This window comes from Budorcas taxicolor, chromosome 8, assembly GCF_023091745.1.
Source record: "Budorcas taxicolor isolate Tak-1 chromosome 8, Takin1.1, whole genome shotgun sequence".
In the NCBI taxonomy this organism is placed as follows: Eukaryota; Metazoa; Chordata; class Mammalia; order Artiodactyla; family Bovidae; genus Budorcas; species Budorcas taxicolor.
Genome location: NC_068917.1, coordinates 62,395,514 through 62,416,239, shown reverse-complemented (window position 1 = coordinate 62,416,239; position 20,726 = coordinate 62,395,514). Strand labels below are relative to the sequence as shown.

Genomic DNA, 20,726 nt, shown 5'->3' with positions numbered 1-20,726 from the left:
TATAAAATTTCCTTTAGACTTTTGATTATAGCCTGAAAAATCTAATGGTTGATTCCTTTGGTCATAATCTGACTCAAGTACTTGTGAAAAGGTTCCTAAATTTAGATACACTGGTCCCTCACTTCTTGGCAAAACTACAGATAAATCAAGTGGGTCATCATCTGGTTCCTCTTCAACATACCACAGTAATTCATCTTCCTTGTCAAGTACTTTAAAACTGTAAGCAGAAACAGTACAATCATCCAACATAATACTTGACAGATCATTTGTCACATTTTGTAAGTCACAATTCAAACAGTCTTCATAAGAAAAATCAGGTATAAATAAATATGCATACTGCCCGGTAGAATCAGTAAGGAAAAAATAGATATATTGGCCATCATGAAACATAAAATATCCATAATCACCATCCTCTGATGGCCACCACATTCCATTTTCAAGACATGACAACCACTCCTGATATTCATAACCAACACTTGAAAAAATAAAGTTTTCATCCATTCTTGATGAATCTAGATCAACTATGGGGCGTGTACTCTTCTCATAACCTGAAGAACAACTTAAGTCAATGGGTAGTTCTTCTAATGAATTCTTAGTCTCATTAATTGGAAAATAACAAGAACTTCCATATAATGAGTTAGCTGCCCACATATCACCTCTTAATAAGTAATCTTCATTAAATGCTAACTGGTTGAATGATTCATATGGTAAGTCACACCAAATGACACTGTTTGGATTTGTTCTCTCCTCCGAGATATTTGCATTTTGATCCTTTTGGCAAAAGTTTATTGCTGAGTTTTCTGAGTCAGGCCACAAGAAATCATCGGTTGGTGGAAATGTATTTTGATTCAACACATAATATACTGGATGAATTTTTCTGGAATTCTTTGAGAAATCTTTTATATCAGAATCCCAGTCATAAGAGAAAGGACTGTCCATGTCTTCAAAAGACTGATAGTGGTTTGAATGACTAAGGATATTAGTATTTAATATAGGTGAAGCTGACTTGTTAGAATTCTCATGTAGTTTTGCCTCAAGAACATGATGTGGTATTTGCCTCATAGGCAAAGATTTCTCTGATAGGTCCTGCTGTGCAACTGGAGTGCACTGAAGTACACTGTTTGCAGAAGAGGGGCAATTCTTTTCACTTTGCTGGTTTTTCCACGTAGGAGGGCAATGATCGTCAACCCCAGCATCAGATAATGGAATGTCTTCTTTAGGTAAAGTCAAGCATCTTTTTATAAAGCCAGAAGTTTCTTGTTTTTCATGATTCCTCTGGTTTTCAGAAATCACACATGAAGTAACAGGGATCTCATCCGAGGATAAACGTTTAGTTCCATTCAAACCTTTTAGGTTACCTAAAGACATAGACTTTGCTTCATCTGGTTTAGAATCAGTCATACTGCTACTGGATATCAAGTTAAATATTCCAGAGAATAAGCTTGAGGTATTACTCCTGTGAGGAGAGTCATCTTTTTTCACGTTTAATTCTTGTTGATTAGACAAGTTTTCTAAAGAAGAAAACTTGTTAAACAGGCTAGAAAAGAGTCCTCCTTGGGTTCTTTTCTCAGAAGCTTTGTCTACAAGTTTGGCATCACTCGTTTCATTAACCGAGGTGGGTTTTGAAATGGTAGAACTAAATGCTAATGAAGAGTCTGGTACTGTTAAGGATGTCACTTGTGTAAGAGCCTTACTTTCTTCTAAAGAATCTAAAGGTATATGTTCTTTGCACACATCTCCAGGAATGTTTAAGGTATCTCTCTCACAGTTCTCTACTACTGTGTGGTTACTTGAGTTTAATTCCTCTATACTCCCAAATTTCCCAAGATTACTATTAATATTTGGAGCCGAATCACACTTTATTTTAAGTGTGGCATCTTCAGAAGTATTTATTTGGTCACTCTCATTAGATGTCTTTATATCACCAAATTTCCTTAGATTACTATGAATATCTGGAACTGAACTAGATTTTATTGAACTAAGTTTGGCATTTGCACGGCAGTTTCTTTGGACTTCTTCATCAGTGGTTACTGCTGAGCCACGAAAACTCTGGTCATTGACAGTTTTATGGCTGTCAGTGAAAGAAAATTTAAACAAAGGGAACACACTTCCTTTCTCTTTTAAATCCTGCTGCTTTTCAGAATGACTAAGAACTTTGAGAAATGGAATATGTAATTTTCCACTAAAGGGAAAGGAACATCCATCTTTCTTAGGGTCCCTTTCCCATCCATCTTCTTCCAACTGGTGAATTTTCATAGAGTCTGACAAAGTCTCCTTTGAACAGGCCTCAGGGGAAGTGAGCAAAAACTGGCTGAAAGATTTTCTGAGTGGCTCCAGGAAATCATCACCAGTAATTTTCTTCCCCTCTAATGGCTCTGAAGATGCCTCTTTATTTACAGTTCTACTCCCAGCTACACAGGGATATGCCAAAGTATCCTTGACACATATTTTTGGTTGCTCTGGTAACACAGACAGATCTGTACCGGGTTCTCTTTCCAATAGATTCACAACATCATCTTTCTTACTTGCAGAAAGAGCTGAGTTAGAAGGTTCAAAGGCTGAGTTAGAAGACAACAAATCCTCACTTAGGGGCATTTGGTGGTGGGGAGTTTCTCCATCACTCCTATTTAAAGTGACAATGCTACTGTCATTGCCAAGGGTGTCTTCCCTTTGATTTGGCCCCAAATCACATGCAACAAAGTTTTCCTTTCTTGTTGACTTGCTCTGGTCATCATCGTTTTTGGTTTCATCCTTTTCCGAAAAAATCTTTAATGGATTTAGCATGCTGAAAACAGACTTTATAACCGAACTCTGACTCTGTGGAGCTGAGTCCCTTCCAATAGTTTCCATTGGATCCTGAGAGTTTAGATTTCCAGTTGTACTGTCCTTGTGCTCATTTTCAGAAGTTCTGTCCACTTTGCAAAAGTCCTTACTGTCAACTGTTTGAGAAGATATCAGAGACGGAGATCGTATGGAAAGATCATTCTCTGATACTGACCTGGCTCTGGGTCTAGATGGCGAATTACTCACCCCTGTTTGATTGAGAATTTCTGTTTTCTCTGGAACTAAATGAACCAGCTTTTCCACAGAGGTTGCTAGATGCTTTGTGCCTGAACCCACCTTTCCTGAGAGTGAACTAAATAAAGAACCAACAGCACATTTCACTCCATTCAGCTCAGGGAAAGAGATGGCCTTGTCCTTATCGTTCTTGACAAGGTTTGAAGATGGTATTTGATCCTCAGGGATTTTCTTTTCTGTATTATTAATAGTACTATTATGTTTAAGTGTTTTTTTAGTTTCTGAAAGGGAACTAAATTTATTAATCTCCTCTTCCTTCTCTGCTAAATATTCTGACACTGTTTCTACCAAACACTGAAGCTCATCCATTGTATCAACATAGCCCTCCTTGGGTTCCTCAACACAGGAAGAGGTCATCTCTCTCGTGGGGCACTCAGACACATCTCCAAGTGTGTCTGTATCACAATTCATCCATTGGGATGGGAATGAAGGATTTGCTCTATAATATTCTTCTGGAAAACCTCCAATATGATGGACATTGGATGGATGACATGTTGGTGAGAGTAAACCTTCCTGCTTATCAGAAACAGGAGAACCCAGAAGTTCATCAGAAGTACTGCTGGTAGAATCTTCAAGAATATCTAATGGAGTGAAATTAGTAACATGCTGGTTTAAATCAGATGACTTTTCATAGTTCTTCAAACAACCAGGAAGACCAAAATCATGATTATCTAGGTCAGTGACCCATTTGCCACTCTTAACCACAAATTCATTTTTGTAGGGATGCAAAACTGTGAAGTTTTGTTCCTTCTTTTCAGTGTGGCAAAAGTCACAATTTCCAGTGTTAGGATATGTACTTTGGAAGTTAGTCTTAGTTCCTGAATTATCATCATATTGTCTTCTTTCACTGTCTTCAAAATGACTATACAAGGGTGTTTTTTTCCTTCTCCTATCTATTGTATCATATTTCTGAGGATATCTGGAGAAAGCAGGCATTTCAAACTTAACGTCATAATTAAAGGCAGCAGAGAATTCTTGGCTTTGAGATGGTGCCCTTTTTGAATTCTTGTACTTTGGTTGTATTTGTTGGTTGTAATATTTATCAGTTTTCAAAAGAGTTCTCACTTCTTTTACCTCTGCTTCCTTTAAGTTTATGTTACTGTCTTCTAGAAACTCTTGAGACATTTCCCCCTCTACCTCCTCATATATACATTCTTGCTCTTCATAGTCAACATCAGAGAAAGATGAAATAATTCTAATTTTGTCATTTTGAGCCTGAAAGCCTTGTCTGATGTAAAGAGAAAAATGGAGGAATAGTAAGGCAAGAAAAAAAAGGAGAAACAGGGAAAAGAAAAAAAAAATTGTAAGATTTAGTGCATATTCAATGAGAAAACTAAAATTAGTAAAATTATCTGTCTGATAAAAACCATTCAGACTGAAAAGATATAAGGAAATCCATATTCTTAATTCAGCATTATAACAACATAGTCAAAAAGTTTTTTCCACATCAGAGAAAGACTACCTATAACAACTTTAAAATACTTCACCTGCTACTTAGGATCCTATTGTTTCCTAAGAAAGAAATAGGCAAATAATAAGAATATGTTCCATCAATATTTAGAATGTATTTATAATGCCAAAGTTTAGAACTGTTACATATCCCATGAACATATATCAAGGGATATCAAGAAATCTAAATTTGCTGATGAATTTGGGTCTGAGAAGCCACCAAGCTGTTAACTTGCTGAAGGTTGTATTTTAGGCAGTATAGCCAAGAATATGGTCAAACATAGTACTTTTAAAAAGAAAAATATATAGAAAATATAATAAAACTTTTTGACTACCATAAGTCAAACCTTGGCACAGTATCAAAAAGAGAAAATTATTTGAAGTATCAAAATTTGTCATTTGTGAAACCTAAAGGCTATATGCATTGAGGATCACAGTGAAACAAACGTATTTTGCATACTGATTACAGAATCAGAAGCTACACATTCAGCTTCAGTCAGTGAATACAGAAGACAGCCGACCTTTCTTTCACTTAAGTTAAAGACTGCCTATTTCCTGTGTATCGAGGTGGGGGTGTAGAGAAGGCCTGCAGACTAGGAGTTTGTCAGCTCAATGTATTCTTCTATAGATCTAACATCTGATAGCATTTATTTAGGAAACAAACCACATCAAAGTGTCACTTAGCCACTGAAGAGCCATCAAGAGTGAGACAGATATTTTTTTGACACCCCTCAACACTAGAGATATGCTTAATAGCTCACAAAGTTCAACACCATTGTCAAAGCTCCAATTATGCATTTTTACATAATATACATACATTTCCCATTATTCTGGTTATTCCCATTATTTGGTTGAGTGAGGGAAACCAATTTATACATACATATTTGTGTGTGTGTGTGTATATATATATATACACACACACACATAAAATATGCAGTTTCATTACTCTCAGATATTCTCAAAAAGTCAAACTAATTCACTCCATCCTAGAAGAAGTCTTTATCATTGCAACATAAATTAGTGAATAGCCATGGCTGTGGTAATAGAAACTATTTTTACATTTCTAATTTACTGGAAGGTACTACAAACTGTTGATTCAATCAAGGATTTTAAATTCTTCCTTAAAAGCTTTAACTTAAGGTCTTAGACTATTTCCAAGAACTTAGTATTTACAGTAATAGAAGTTTAAAAACCAAACTTGTGGTACAATTTCTTCAAAAAATTTTTAAAGAAAAATCAAGTCAAAAATTTAAGTTAAAAATGTCTGTAATACAAGTTGACTTAAAAATCATGTTAATGTTTCCTTTGCTGGAGATACTAAAATATTTACTCTTTAATCTCATTTCATATACTGATATAGAAAACTAATCAAATTTATATGTGATCAATTAAAGAAAAATTTTAGGAAAAAAATTTACAACTTAAAGTACAGCACTAATGCTCTTCCAGGTGTTACTACAGCAGTGATAACAAGGTAATGATCAGGTAAACTACATATTCTTCTGGGCAACTGCAGTCATAATTCAAGTTGATGTGCCATTATTATTGCTGGCCTGCACACTCAACGCTTAATACAGAGGGGAAAGAGAGCCAAAACAATTTTGTTTTTGCTATTGTTTTTTCTTAAATAAAATATAAATAACTGAAACCAAATGAATAAAATAAGCAATTAATAAACCAGCAAGAAGTAGGGACCAACTTCAGTAGGATTCCTACACTTCTTTTCAGAATTAAATTGTGAACAGTAAGAATTCTACATGATAAAATGTTACTGAAAATACTCTCAGAGATGACAGTAAACAGAGTTAGATGTTGTCTAGCAGGTATATGACCATCTGAGGTTCAGAATATTTACTCACCAGTTTGAAATGGTGGGGAAAACTCTCAGATCATCCTATAATATAGTCAATTTTAGCAACCAAAATTATGAGCTAAATTGGAGTGGTTTTTCAAAAAACTAACCTCCAACCAGTGAAATCTTGATTCAGGAAACAATTATCAATGGATGCTAAAATCAATAGATAAACGGTTGTTGAAAAAAAAGAATATATTCACAATCTCAGGTATCATCCCAGAGATGCACAATTACAAAGAAGAAAGGTAACTTTACATTAGAGAAATCTGGTATATATACCAGATTAATCCAGAAATCAAACTAAATGTCAACAATAATGAGACAATGTAAAATGTGACTGCTGATGCACTGTGAAGGAAACGTCTATGTAGTGTTTATGTCAAACATATTTAACCTGATTATAAACTTGAAAAAGCAATCAGACCACACTAAATTAAGAGGCATTCTCAAAACTGGTTTGGACTCTTCAAAAAATGTTAGTGTCTCAAAAGATTAAAAATTAAAAAGTAAAGGAATTTTGTGAGATTATAGGAGACTACAGAAATAGGGAAATCACATGTAAGGCACCACACTCTTTAACTGGATCCTGCATCAAAAAGAAAAAAAAAAAGAAAAAAATATATATATAGGAGAAGGAAATAGCAACCCACTCCGGTACTCTTGCCTGGGAAATCACATGGACAGAGGAGCCTGGTAGGCAACAGTCCATAGGGTTGCTAAGAGTCATAGACGACTGAGCGATTTCACTTTCACTTTTCACTTTCATGCATTGGAGAAGGAAATGGCAATCCACTCCAGTATTTTCACCTGGAGAATCCCAGGGACAGAGGAGCATGGTGGGCTGCTGTCTATGGGATCGCACAGAATCGGACATGACTAAAGCAACTTAGCAGCAGCAGCAGCATAAAGAACATTATTGGAACAACTGAAAAAATTTAAATATGGTCTAGATGTTAAATAATATTGTATCTTTACATTTCTTTGAGTGTGATCATAATATGGTTATGTAAAAGAAAGTCCTTTTTCTTGGGAGTTATACGCTGAAGTACCTCCTGGTAAAGTAACTTGGTAAATGGTTCAGGAAAAAAGAAAATGTATGTGTGGTACTTCCCTGGCAGTCCAGCGGTTAGGACTCCATGCTTTCACTACCAAGCACATGGGTTCAATCCCTGGTTGGGGAGCTAAGATCCCACAAGTTGTAAGGCATGGCCAAAATACAAAAAAATGCATGTGTATATGAATATACATTAGAGAGAATGAGACAAAGTAAACATGACAGAATGTTAATACAACTAACGAATCTAGGCTATATGAATATATGAGAAGTATATATTATTTCTCTAAATTTTAAGTATGATTTTTTTTTAAGTTTGGGGAAGAGTAGGGAGCATATATGTATGTATTTGCTTTTATGCTTTTAAGTATATGACAATGGTCTATGGAAGTGTGCATAAGAAACAAGGGTGGTAGAGAACTAGGAGGCAAGAAGAGGAGGCAATAGAGGAAGACAAACAGGTGTGGGTGGGTAATTCTTTGCTGTGTATTATATTGTACCTTAACATACTTAGGCTGCCGTCTATGGGGTTGCACAGAGTCGGACACGACTGAAGAGACTTAGCAGCTTACAGCAGCAACATACTTTTACATTAAATGTTTTATGTATTTAAGAAATTAATAAAAAGCTTTTTTTTTTTAAGTTCCAGCAAAAGTACTGAATCTGCTATACTGAGATTATATTGGTTTTCTTCTGACATTCCCAGGGAAATATTTAGGTAGGATGAATTACCCAAGCATTTAACAACTGTGATTTTTTTTTTCAATCTTAATGAAAGGTATATCAAAGTCACTGGGCTAGGCAGAGAGGTGAACAGGTTTTTTTCAGCCATCTACCCCAAGTGTGTCTGCCCTCACCTGCTAATAATAAAGAAAAACTCTTACTGATGGATATGCATAAATGTGGGCTTCCCTGGTGGCTCAAGGTAAAGAACCTGCCTGCAATGTGGGAGACCCGGGTTTGATCCCCGGGTCCAGAAGATCCCCTAGAGAAGGAAATAGCAACCCACTCCAGTATTCTTGCCTGGGAAATCCCATGGACAGAGGAGGCTGGTGGGCTACAGTCCATGGGGTCGCAAGAGTTGGACAAAACTTAATGACTAAGCTACCATCCCATGCATAAATGTGAATTTTATAAAGAAGAGGGGAAAAAAAAAGACTGAGATTCTACATAAAATGGCTGTAGGTTGGTCCACCATACTGCTAAAGTTCCTCTATCACCTCAAGTACCCAAATCCTTGATGTCAGTTGCATCCTGGGACCTGCATACTAGGAAGAGAAAGCGTTTTGTTCCCAACACCCACCTGAGGGCCCGCCGCTCTGGATAATCGAGGTCATAACTTTGCACAGAGTCATTGCAAGAGTCCCGGGAACTGCCCTGAAGCAGCAGCTGCTGTGGCAATCGCACAGGCACTGGGAACTGGTGCACAGAAGCGTTGGGCTGGGCAGTTGTATGGTAAGGAGGCGGGATGCTATTGCTGGTCTCACTGCGATAGTCACTATCTCGGTCATCCACGGCACTGTCAGGATCTTCGAAAGCTGTGGAATAAGCACAGTCAATCAAAATATCCCAGCTTGATTCTGTTCTCTAGAATGCTTTTCTGCTTCCAACATAGGGAGCCAAAAGCCTGAGCCTTGAGAACAAGAGCAAGCTGAGCTGCCCATGAGCGTAGTGACCTTAAAGTCATGCAAAAAACTGTCTCAATACCCACAAGTCTCTCTCCTTCTCTAACAAGATAAGACAACTGGTTTAATTTTAGTGCTGATTCTCAGAGGAGTTCCAAGTGGCATCTCCCCAATGCAGAATTTTCTGGAATTCTGTTTCTCTAAGCTATTGTAACCCTAATGAAAACCTGGTTTTAAATGTCTTAAATAGATTCTGGTGCTCCACTATTATCAAAATAGGGCAAAAGGAGAAGAAACAGTTTCTTCATCTCTTGGAAAAGCGAAATTTTTGTTTAAAGTTAGCATGATGTTTTTCAGACTTTAAAAATACATTGTTGAGTCAAATAAGCAGGTCCCCCATTGAAAACTGGTACAGGAAATCAAGAAGGTCAAAGTCAAGACTTAGAAGTCAAGTTCTGTATGCAGCCGAGAATAGCAGCAGTCTTACTGTCTAGCTGCAACACTGTTTTTTTCTAATAATTTCTATTGAGCACCCATACCCTGGGCTCAGAATTCCCATCCCAAGCCTTCATCCCATTTCCTCAGAAGAAGAGGAAAACACATTCACTGCCAATGGGGTCTTACTAACAAAGCAGCCAATTTATCTAATAGCAGTGACTACAATTTCATAGACTTATTTCCGCTTTTCCAGTTAGTACCTGACTGGTCACCATTTTTTTCTTGGTGTTAGCTAAAATGACCAGAGTTACAAATCTTGCTCCAAGCAAAAATAAAAATATGCAACACTGTGCTTGGAAAGGGAGTTCAACCTAACAGTGTTTTGTAGTTTATTTTCCACAGAAGCCATTTCTGACACGATACCCATATGTGTGTAATTAATAAGGTCCCATATGTTCTTTCTTGCCAAGTTTCTATTTGGCTCACAATAAGGAAAAGGAACATTCACCATCCCAAAATGTAGATACTTTAAGCAGATGATGGACTCATCTTAGTAATTAAAAAGAAATCTTGGTAGCAATGTGGGCAGCAGAAGCCTCCTAATGACCATTAAATGAGGCTTTTACAATAACTCATGTAGGAGATAAGATATATCCACACAATGGAAACAGAAGAGAGTTAATGAACTAGAGGAAGAAAAAAGACAGAAATGATAACAGTTGGGGACAAATGGAAGGTAAGAGGGAAATGGCCCCTTGGCTTCTACATCAGACAACTTGGTAGATAATCCCACTAAAAGACGGAATGTGAACATGTGGGTTCCAGACATCGCTCAGGGTTACAGCTGGGAGTAGGAGTAATAAGATCTTCTGAGTTTTGCCCACTTAAGTTTAAGGTAACAAAAGGAACAGGGAAGTGAGCAGAACTTCAGGGGGAAAAAAATCAGTATGAGAAAGGCTAATCTTCAAATGGTCAGGAAAAACACCAAACATGGGGAGAGAAAACACTCTGTTTACAAATCACTCTGATTACACGTTAGGGAAAAGAGACTTTGGAGGTACTGGTTTTAGACCTTGATGCATCTGCTGTGCTGACGACTAGAAAGGATCAAGAGGCAAAAACCAGTATGCCATTCAGATGTAGTCTTTCTGAACTCCCAGAAGGAGTAAGTGTGAAGAAGTCAGTGCTGGATTATTCATGCATACAGATGAGGGGGCAGAGGCAACCAAGGAGACAAAGCCAAAAGTCTACTTAAACTCCGGCAGGAGATTGTGCTGTTAGTATATCATCCAGAGACTCAAGATGGGAGTCTCCAAAGCAGCACAGTGATAGACAATCCTGTTGACTATGAGGCCAGGAGAGGGTAGCTCAGCCAGAGTTAGGAGCCCAGTATCCTGAGCCAGAAACTATGTGGAGAGACCCTTCCTCACTGCATCTGACCTGACTCCTGACCTATGACTCCTTAATAATGATCGGCTTTATTTTGCTAAGCTAAGGGGAGGGGTATTCCAAAACACCCCTAAAGTCTGACACATTTCTGTGCTGAAGGAATAAAGGGCAAATAAAGAAGAAGCCGGGAGCAGAAGAAAAGAGGGTATGAAAAATAGGAGGCGACTGGAGAAAGGCAATACAAGGAAGTGAGGTGAGACAAAGAATAGGAGCAGAAAAAAGGGTGGTCAAGGGCAAAAGCCAGCTTTTCTCCCCCTACACCATCCCCAATTTTCTTAGAAAGGAAATATCCTGGCACCACCAAAGCTGATTAGAAACTGAAAAGGGAAATTACGGAAAAGACTTGAGTGAAAGCATCGTGCTTTCAGTGTCCCAGCAATGATTTCTTACTGGATCTACCTGCTACTGCACAGAACCATTTCACCTAGAACAGAAAACTTCTGGTTTCCCTGAGAAAGAGACACTGAGAACAGGTTTGGTCATTCAGCTTATGGAGGACTTGTGAGCTAGTCTGAGGGCAAAAGTTGAAAAGCCCTTTGAAATTAAAAGGCTGGGAAATTTTACTCATTCAAATATGTATTGAGTGTCCACCAGCTGCAAGGCTAAACAACACAGAAGACTTGGATTATAGAGTCAGTCTAATAGGAGAGAGAAAATATGGATACAGATACAAGGAAGTATCTATCATGAGAACAGTATAAACCAACTGCTATATGAGTTGAAGGTTGGATCACTTCCTGTTAAAATGAACAGGGAAATCATTAAGGAAGTTATGACTCTGAAAGACTGGCGGGTTTTTAACAGGTGAAGATGTGGGTGAGGGGAAATGCCTTTTAGAATCTGGAGAAAAGCAATGGCATGAGTAAAGGTCCAATGATGGGAAAGGAGATATATATATATATATATATATATATATGTAAAAGGTCATATATATTTTTGGTCATATATATTTTTAAAGGCTATGTATATATTTTTATGAAACATTTTATAGCTCATTTAGCAAGTACATAAAAGGACATGAAAGGGAAATGACAGAAATAAACATGGAAGAGTAGGCTGGGACAGAGATGAGCCTCAGGCAGACAGTAGGCACTCAAAACTGAATGATGTATTGAACAGTGAGGTTCTCCAGTATGTGGGGCTCCTGGATTGAATCCCCATTTTTAAATCCAGAATACAGGCAAAACTTTATCAGAGAAGGAATGAAAATTCAAACTTCTTTTTTTTCATGGCTTACTTCTTTCTACTCGAAAACCTTAATAATCCAAGCTCTCTCAGGCTGCGTTTGCATAGTTTCCTGGTGCAAATACTCAGGATTCAAATCATAGGAAGTACGTACTCCACGAGAAATGATAGTGGCAGAACAAAATTTGGCCCCTGTTAGCAACTACTGGATACCTAATCACTGAAACTCAATCAACCTGTCCACCTCCTGTCGGCCCAGGTAACACAGCCAGTAATGCCAGCCTAGGGCTGTGACTCTTGCTAGAATGAACTCTCTTAGGTTCTTAGAGAGAGCCTACTCTCTAAGCTCAAGAACAAAGGTGGCCTCTAGCCTAGCTAGACTGCTTCAAGGAAAGTCAAATCATGTCCCCAGCCTCTGGCTCACATCACAAAACCAATGACCTCTCCTAGAATGAAATTTCTCCTCTAGTCATTGTGCCCCTTAGCTAAAAGGCCAAAGGAGGGGCTGATGGCACTTGTCTCTGCGGAAGATAAATCAGGAGGTCCTGTCAGGATTATAATTGAAACTTTGAAATTTCTCCATCTCTCTCTCTGTGTCTCTCACACTAACACACACACATACACAAACATGCATGCACATGCACAGACAAAGTCTTCAGGAAATCAGCCTTAAAGGATATAACTTTCCACTGCAGCAAATTCTCTCCTGGGCTTCAAGAAGGGGAAGAGCAGGGATTGGCATTATATATGCTTATATGCATGAATATCCAGCCTCAGTCAGAGGGAGTATGTTAAAGGGTAAAATTAAGAAAATTATAAGGTATTCAAATTCTTACGTACTCTGTTGGTCTCCCCAGCCCAAATAGGTCCAGTGACCTAAGAAAATCACAAGTGGTAACAAAGAAGAAGAGTGACAGAGACAATTTTAGGAAGAATTCAAAGATCATTTCCCATCTCACCAATTAGTATATACCTATCTGACTTGAGTCTACCCTATTGTATTCCATTTATTTTTCATAACATATAGACAGCATTTGCCGTCTATAGAGCATAAGACAATCTCCTTCTGGCCTAGGTGTCTCTCAGAACATCATCACCGAGGAGTTAATATATCCTTCCATATTCAAAATGAGAAAAATTTGACCTGCTTCTAAGAAACCCTTCCTTATCTCTATGTTCACCAAACCTGAGCCTACTACAATAAATCCACAAGAAACTCAGACCTGGTTACTCTGGGAAAGATAGCAATTCCCTTATTCGGGAGCAATGACATCTAATTTTTCTGCTTTCTATTGAAAATTAAAAAGCCAAAGGATGGTATTAATCTCTAGTCTTCTAATATGTAACAAAACTCTGTAGCTTGCAGGGCACTCAGATATAGCCACTTTTTTCTGAATTTCCTATAAATTTTTAATAGAGTCTGTTAAAACACAGAAGCTTCAACCAAAGAAAACTGAAAACATTTCCTACACATTTTTCCAGATTAAAAAATTCAATATTAATTAAATGTAAATCATATCCCACATCCAAGCTGAATTTGAAGCAACTCAAATGCAACGAAGAAATCACTAAAAATGGGCCTCAATCCCAAGAAACAACGAACAAGTTGGCTTCATAGTTAAGAATATGGACATCGAAATCAAACTTAAATTCTTGTGGCTCTTCCATGTACTAGTGTATCTTGAAAAAGTTATTATAGACGCTTCCTCATCTGTAATATGAGAACGATAATAATATGAGTCTCATTGGTTTCTATAAGGATTACAAGAGAAAATGCAAGTAGGGTACTTAGCACAGGTTCCTGAAAAATGATAAGCAATTCACATTTCTTGTTGTTTTGTCATGTTGCCAGGTTTTCACTTGCTTTACAGGTTCCTAACAAACAGTAATAGATAGCAGGAAGATCAGCACACTTCAACAGTTGTAATGTCCACTAAGGGATTGATGACATCTAGGTTTAAAAGTCCCCAGAGTTCTGAGGGTGCAGCTATCTTAACTGCTTGCCACAAGACTAAAAATTCTGGAAGCACTGAATGATGCCAACACAGGCTGGTTTTACTACTTGAATTAATTCCCAATCCTGAGGAAATGAGACTATGCGTGTGACACAGGGTGTTTATACACTGAGGGTCAATTTTCTTCTTACATACTTACCTTCTTCCTACCACCTATGTCTCTTCTCAGTTTAGTGTGTGATTTAAAAAATTTTAGTAATTTAACTTTCTAACCATGAAGTGGGGGTAAAAATTCTCCCAGGCTATAGCGTAGTTGCCATAGCAACTGCAACAGGATAAGTACTGTGTTTCTTTTCCAAAGAAAACTGAAAAATAATCACATGGAACTTCCGAATATGCCTATCAACTTAGATTGCTTCAGGCTGCTTCTCACTGAAACTCTGGGCTCACAGAAGGCTCTCTTGCATTGCATAGCCTCATTCTTAAATGGTCAGCAGCAGTACATAGTAGGTGCTCAATAAATATTTCTTATGCAAATAAATCCAACATATGACCCAATCCCATCTACTGAGTCCATCTCTAAACCATGAAAATAACAGTTATGTTCTCTGACTATCCAGTTCCCTATTCTCACTTCAGCCTGGTACCATTGTAAGAGAAACAACACTAGTTTAATTAGGCCAAGTTTCCTTTCCACCCCTCAAAACCACTAAAACATCACACTAGCCAACAGAACTATTGCTGTGGAGAATTAGATTTTACTAGGCATTGTTGTTCAGTCGCTCAGTCATGTCTGACTTTTTGCAACCCCATGGACTGCAGCAGGCCAGGCTTCCCTGTCCTTCACCATCTCCCAGAGCTTACTCAAACTCATGAACTTATGTCCATTGAGTCAGTGATGCCATCCAACTAACTCATTCTCTGTCATCCCCTTCTCCTCCTGCCTTCAATCTTTTCCAGCATCAGGGTCTTTTCCAATGAGTCAGTTCTTCACATCAGGTGGCCAAAGTATTGGAGCTTCATGAGTCCTTCCAATAGATACTCAGGATTGATTTCCTTTAGGATTGACTAATTTGATCTTGCAGTCCAAGGGACTCTCAAGAGTCTTCTCCAACATCACAGTTCAAAAGCATCAGTTCTTTGGTGTTCAGCCTTCTTTATGGTCCAACACTCATACCCATGCATGACTACTGGAAAAACCATGTCTTTGACTGTATGGACCTTTGTTGGTAAAGCAATGTCTCTGCTGTACTAGGCATAAGAACCAAGAAAAGGAGGACTGAAGTTTCCAGGAAACCAAAATTATATATGCAAAGCCCCATTCAGTAAACAGGATAGTTCTAGCATGTCTGAATGAGACTCTGCAGGGTTATGACAGAACCTGAACAAAGTGAGTCTTAAGTATTAATACACGTATGTTTAAAAATTTAGTAATGTTACTAGTTTAGAATTATTTGGAGGGTAATAGAGAGCTATTACAGCTTTTGAGCAGGGGAGAGACAGGATCAGATTTCTCGTTTTAGAAAGAGAATGGTGGTACAGTGTGGCCAGAGGTTGGTACAGCAGGTAGACAGGGAGGCTGGTAAGGAGGCTATTGCACTGACCTGACAAAGGCTTGAACTAGGGAAATAGCAGAGGGAGTGGAGAGAAGTAGATACATTTATAAGATATGCTGGAGGTAAAGTCAATAGGGTATAATAGGTAACTGAATGTGGAGAGTGGAGAAAATAAAGCCTAAATAATATTGCCCAGGTTTTTATCTTGAGTTACTGGGTGGATATGACATCATTCATTAAAAGAAATACAAAAGAGAGGAAGGTTGAAAGATGATGAATTCAGTGTTAGATACATTTATTGGCTCTGTAGTATCTATGAGACATCTCAAATGAGTATAAATGATAGACAGCTGGATATGTGAGAAAAGAGATGTGGAACAAAAGACTTGGATATTTTCAGAGCACAAGATCCCATGAGTTACAGGAACTTTTCTTTGTCCCTTGTTATATCTATAGTGCCTAAACAGTGTCTGGCACAAAGCAGAAGCTCCACAAATATTTGTAACTGAATAGATAAAATTAAAATGTAAGTAAATAAAACAATGAGGTAGAGAGGATAGGACAAGAAAAAAACTGTATATAGGGGAAGAGGGAATCTATGGAATAGACACATTTTTTAAAAAACATAAAAAAAAAAAGAACTGACAATACAGAGTTGGTGAGGCTGTGGAGCAACCAAAACTCTCACATGTGGCTGGCAAGAATGCCAAGTGGTAGGCCACCCTGGAAAATAATCTGGGCATTTCTTATGAAGTTATACACACATCATGCAACCCAGCAGTATTCTTCCTATATATTTACCCAAGAAAAATAAAAAATCCTATATACAAATGTTTACAGCTGCTTAATTCATATTCACTAATAACTGGAAACAAGTGTCCTTCAACTGATGAATAAATAAACCACAGTACACCCATACAGCAGAATACTACTCAGGAATAAAAAGGAATAAACTAATGACACACATAAATGAATTCCAAATGCATTACAATAAGTGAAACAAGCCAGACCCAAAGCTACACACTATATAATTCCACTTAAATAACTTTCTAGAAAAGGCAAAACTATAGAGACAGAAAACAGATTAGTGGTTGTCACAGGCCAAGAATGGGAGAGGCTGACTGTAAAGAGGTTAAGGGAATTTTTAGGGTTGATGGAACTGCTCTATACCTTGACTGTGGTTATGGTTACATAACTGTATGTGTTTGAAAAAACTCATAAGATTGTACACTAAAAGGGAGAATTTTATTATATGTGAATTATACATTAATAAATCTGAATTTTAAAAAAAGGAAGAGTCCACAAAGGAGCCTGCAAAGAAGCTGGAAAGGAAGAAAACCATCACAATAAGGTCCCTGAAGTCAGGAAAACAAGTTTTCAAGAAAGGAGTGAGTGGTTAACAAGTAGCAGTGCTAAAGAGTGATCAAAATAAAACTGAGAATGTGCTACTGAATTTAGAAACCAAAAAGTCACAGTAATTTTAATGACAGAAATTTTAATGAGTGAAAGCTAGAGTATAGATTGTTCAGAAGCAAGTGGAAACACAAGTAGTGGAATAAAAAGACATCAAGAGATTCCACAATTCATGCGTAAAACGTGCAACATGAGTAAGGTTGAGGGTACCACTTATCACAGGACATTCGAGAGGAAGCAAAGTGAGAAAAGATACTGGCCACACGTGTTACAGAAAAACCTTCAAGTATGCTAAAAGCTTATTAGAAAACCAGTAACATCCTCATGTTGGGCATTCACACATCAAATGAGTATCAAACTGACAATTTTAATGAACAGGCTAATGTTTCCCACCTCCCTAGAGCTTCGAATGTCTTCAAGTTCACATACTTGACAAATGAATAACCAATTACCCTCTAGCTCAGTGTTGCCTGAGGTGGCTCAGAGGTTAAAGCATCTGCCTCCAATGCGGGAGACCTGGGTTCAATCCCTGGGTCGGGAAGATCCCCTGGAGAAGGAAATGGTAACCCACTCCAGTATTCTTGCTTGGAGAATCCCATGGACGGAGAAGCCTGGTAGGCTACAGTCCACAGGGTTGCAAAGAGTCGGACACGACTCAGCGACATCCATTCACATTCATAAGAGTAAGGCAGACTAGAAAACTAGAGCCTCCACTGTCAGCGACAGTTTATTTAAAATGTTATGAGCTCTCTTCAGATATATTAGCATACCAAGTATATACATCAAGTCCAAAACCACAGAACTCTGGACATTTCAAAGCCAACACTTCAAAACTATTCCTAAAATTCCTTTCTATTTTTATCTCCCATGTCCAATCTGTCAACAAGCTTAGTAATTAAGTTCATTGAAGTCTCCTTCCAACTGTCCCTTCCTGATAGGTTTCACTCCTCTTATCGAAGAACTTGTTATCTCATGCTTGAATTATTACAGATTTTGATTGGACTAAGGTCTGTCTAGTCAGCGCTATGGTTTTTCCAGTAGTCATGTACAGATGTGAGAGTTGGACTATAAAGAAAGCTAAGCACAGAAGAACTGATGCTTTTGAACTGTGGTGTTGGAGAAGACTCCTGAGAGTCCCTTGGACTGCAAGGAAATCCAACCAGTCCGTCCTAAAGGAAATCCGTCTTGGGTGTTCATTGGAAGGACTGAGGTTGAAGCTGAAACTCCAATATTTTGGCCACCTGATGTGAAGAGCTGACTCATTTGAAGAGACCCTGATGTTGGGAAAGATTGAAGGCAGGAGGAGAAGGGGACGACAGAGGATGAGATGGTTAGATGGCATCACCGACTCAATGGACATGAGTTTGGGTAAACTTCGGGAGTTAGTGATGGACAGGGAGGCCTGGAGTGCTGCAGTTCATGGGGTTGCAAAGAGTTGGACACGACTGAGCGACTGAACTGAACTGAAGACCTTCTAAGGGCTTTCCTGTGTCTCAGATGGTAAGGAATCCGACTGCAATGTGGGAGACCTGGGTTCAGTCCCTGGGTTGAGAAGATCCCTTGGAGAAGGGCATGACAACCCATTCCAGTCTTCTTGCCTGGAGAATCCCCATGGACAGAGGAGCCTGGCAGGCTATAGTCCATGGGGTCACAAAGAGTCAGACAGGACTGAGCGACTAAGCACAGCACAGCAGCAAGACCTTCTAATCCCTGTTCCATTCAATCTATTCAGCAGACCGAAACTAGATTAATTTTCCTAAATCTAGCTTCTAATCACTTCATTATCCTTTCAACAATATACAAGTCTTTATAAATAAGTATATTTATCTTCCTGGCTCTGGTATCAAATAAACATGAAACCCCATTGTTAACCAGTCCCCCAAAACAAAGTTTTTGTTACTGGCAAACAGATTGTCAAAGTTCCTATGCTTGCTGTACTCAGGAGACAGAAAAAGGAATGAGTCCAATTTCCCTGACCCATCCCCTAACTTCTGAGGCTGGACTATCCTTCACTTCTACTCCTTGTTGGTATAATGAAAATGATTTGAGCTTTGGAATCAACCTAGGTTCAAAGCCATCGCTTACTAGTTGTGTAACCTTAGGCTGGTTAACTTCTCTATACTTCTATTTGTCATTCATAAAGAGTGAAGAGTAATACTACTCAGATTTGCAGAAATACAGAAAATCACACATGTAGCATTTTACTACCATGAGCTAGACAAATGGTAATTATTCAGTAAATATTCCCTATCCTCTTGTATATAGTTGGAACCCATCCTTAAGTTCTACTTAAACAACTCTCTTTGAACAATGCTCAATGACTTCAGTACAGTGTCTTTGTTAAACAACTCTCCTTAAACAATGCTCAATAACTTTAGTACAGTGTCTCTGTTAATAATCAAAATAAAAACCATCTGTTTATCTCTTAAAAAGTTAAACATACACCAACCCATATGATCCAGCCATTCCAATCCTAGGTATTTAACAAGAGAAATGAAAACACATGATCATGTGGATGTTCATATTAATTATAATAACTGGAAACAATCCAAATGTCTATCAACAACTGAATGGATAAATAAAATGTATATACTCATGTAATAGAAGACTACTCAATAAAAAGAAACAAATTACTGATACACTGGACAAAATGGAACAATCTCAAATTCTTCGGCTGAGTGAAGGAAGCTAGACACAAAGGACTACATGTTATATGTTTCCATTTCACATAAAACTCTAGGAAATCAAATTTAATCTATAGCGATAAAAAAGCCTATCAGTGGTTGCCTGGAGCCAGGGGTGGGGAGAAGGATGAACTGCAAAGAGCATAAGGAACTGTTTAGAGATAATGGAAATGTTCTGTATTTTGACTGTGGTGGTAGTTTCACTGGTATATACATCTGTCAAAAGCAATCAAACTCTACACTTCAAATGGGTGACTCTTTTGCATGTACATTATATCTCAACAAAGTTGATTTTTTTAAAAACACTTGCTTTAGAATGTGACGTATTTTACTGCTTGCCTTCCTCCAGTGAATCCCATCTCTAGCCTAGGTTTAAGTTCTTGAGAGCAAGATCCAATCTTATATTCCCTTTATATTCCTCCCAATGCTCAGCACAGAAATCCTGTACTGAAGGAGATAACAAGTGAATAAAATCAAGTTCTTCTTAGTCTTAGAAAGCGCTGTCTTTAAATTTTAAGAATTACTTGAGACTGTTGTTTAAAATGCAGATTCCTAGTCCATATTCCCATAAATTCTAATTTAAAATGCCTGAGTGGCATGGGAACCTGCATTGGTTGTTGTAACTGCCTTTTCAATAAGCAACTTGGACTCTAATGCCAAGTGATTCTTGAATAACAATTTGAAAAACACAGCTACAGAATCTCCTATATGAAAAACACCAGTCTCCAGACTGAGCACTCCAGCACAGTGCTCCTGTGCTGAAGGATGGAGGAAGCAGCCAGATAAGCTCTCCCTTTGGCTTGAAGACCAGTTCACTGTGCCCATACAGGTAACTGAAAAAATTCTACCAAGTCCAGGACCGAATAACTGGTCCCATTAATTTTAATAATTAAAAATGAATCCTCTTACCAGAAGGCAAAGCTTCTGCACTTATTCCTGTTGACTATGCTATAACATACTCACAAGCTGCTTCTGCCTACTTCAT

General features: G+C 38.1%; 1 protein-coding gene across 4 annotated transcripts in view; it reads right to left on the bottom strand.

The window, feature by feature from the left end:
* The window catches only part of UNC13B (unc-13 homolog B), a 218,576-nt gene that overhangs the window by 94,723 nt on the left and 103,127 nt on the right, over positions 1 to 20,726 (bottom strand). For all 4 annotated transcript variants that reach the window (XR_008199822.1, XM_052645020.1, XM_052645022.1 and 1 more), the window contains exon 8: positions 8,740 to 8,974. Coding sequence is in view for 3 of the 4 variants with exons in the window: in XM_052645020.1 (XP_052500980.1) it covers positions 8,740 to 8,974 (235 nt within the window). In the remaining variant the exon portion in view is untranslated. The remainder of the gene's footprint in view (positions 1 to 8,739; positions 8,975 to 20,726) is intronic.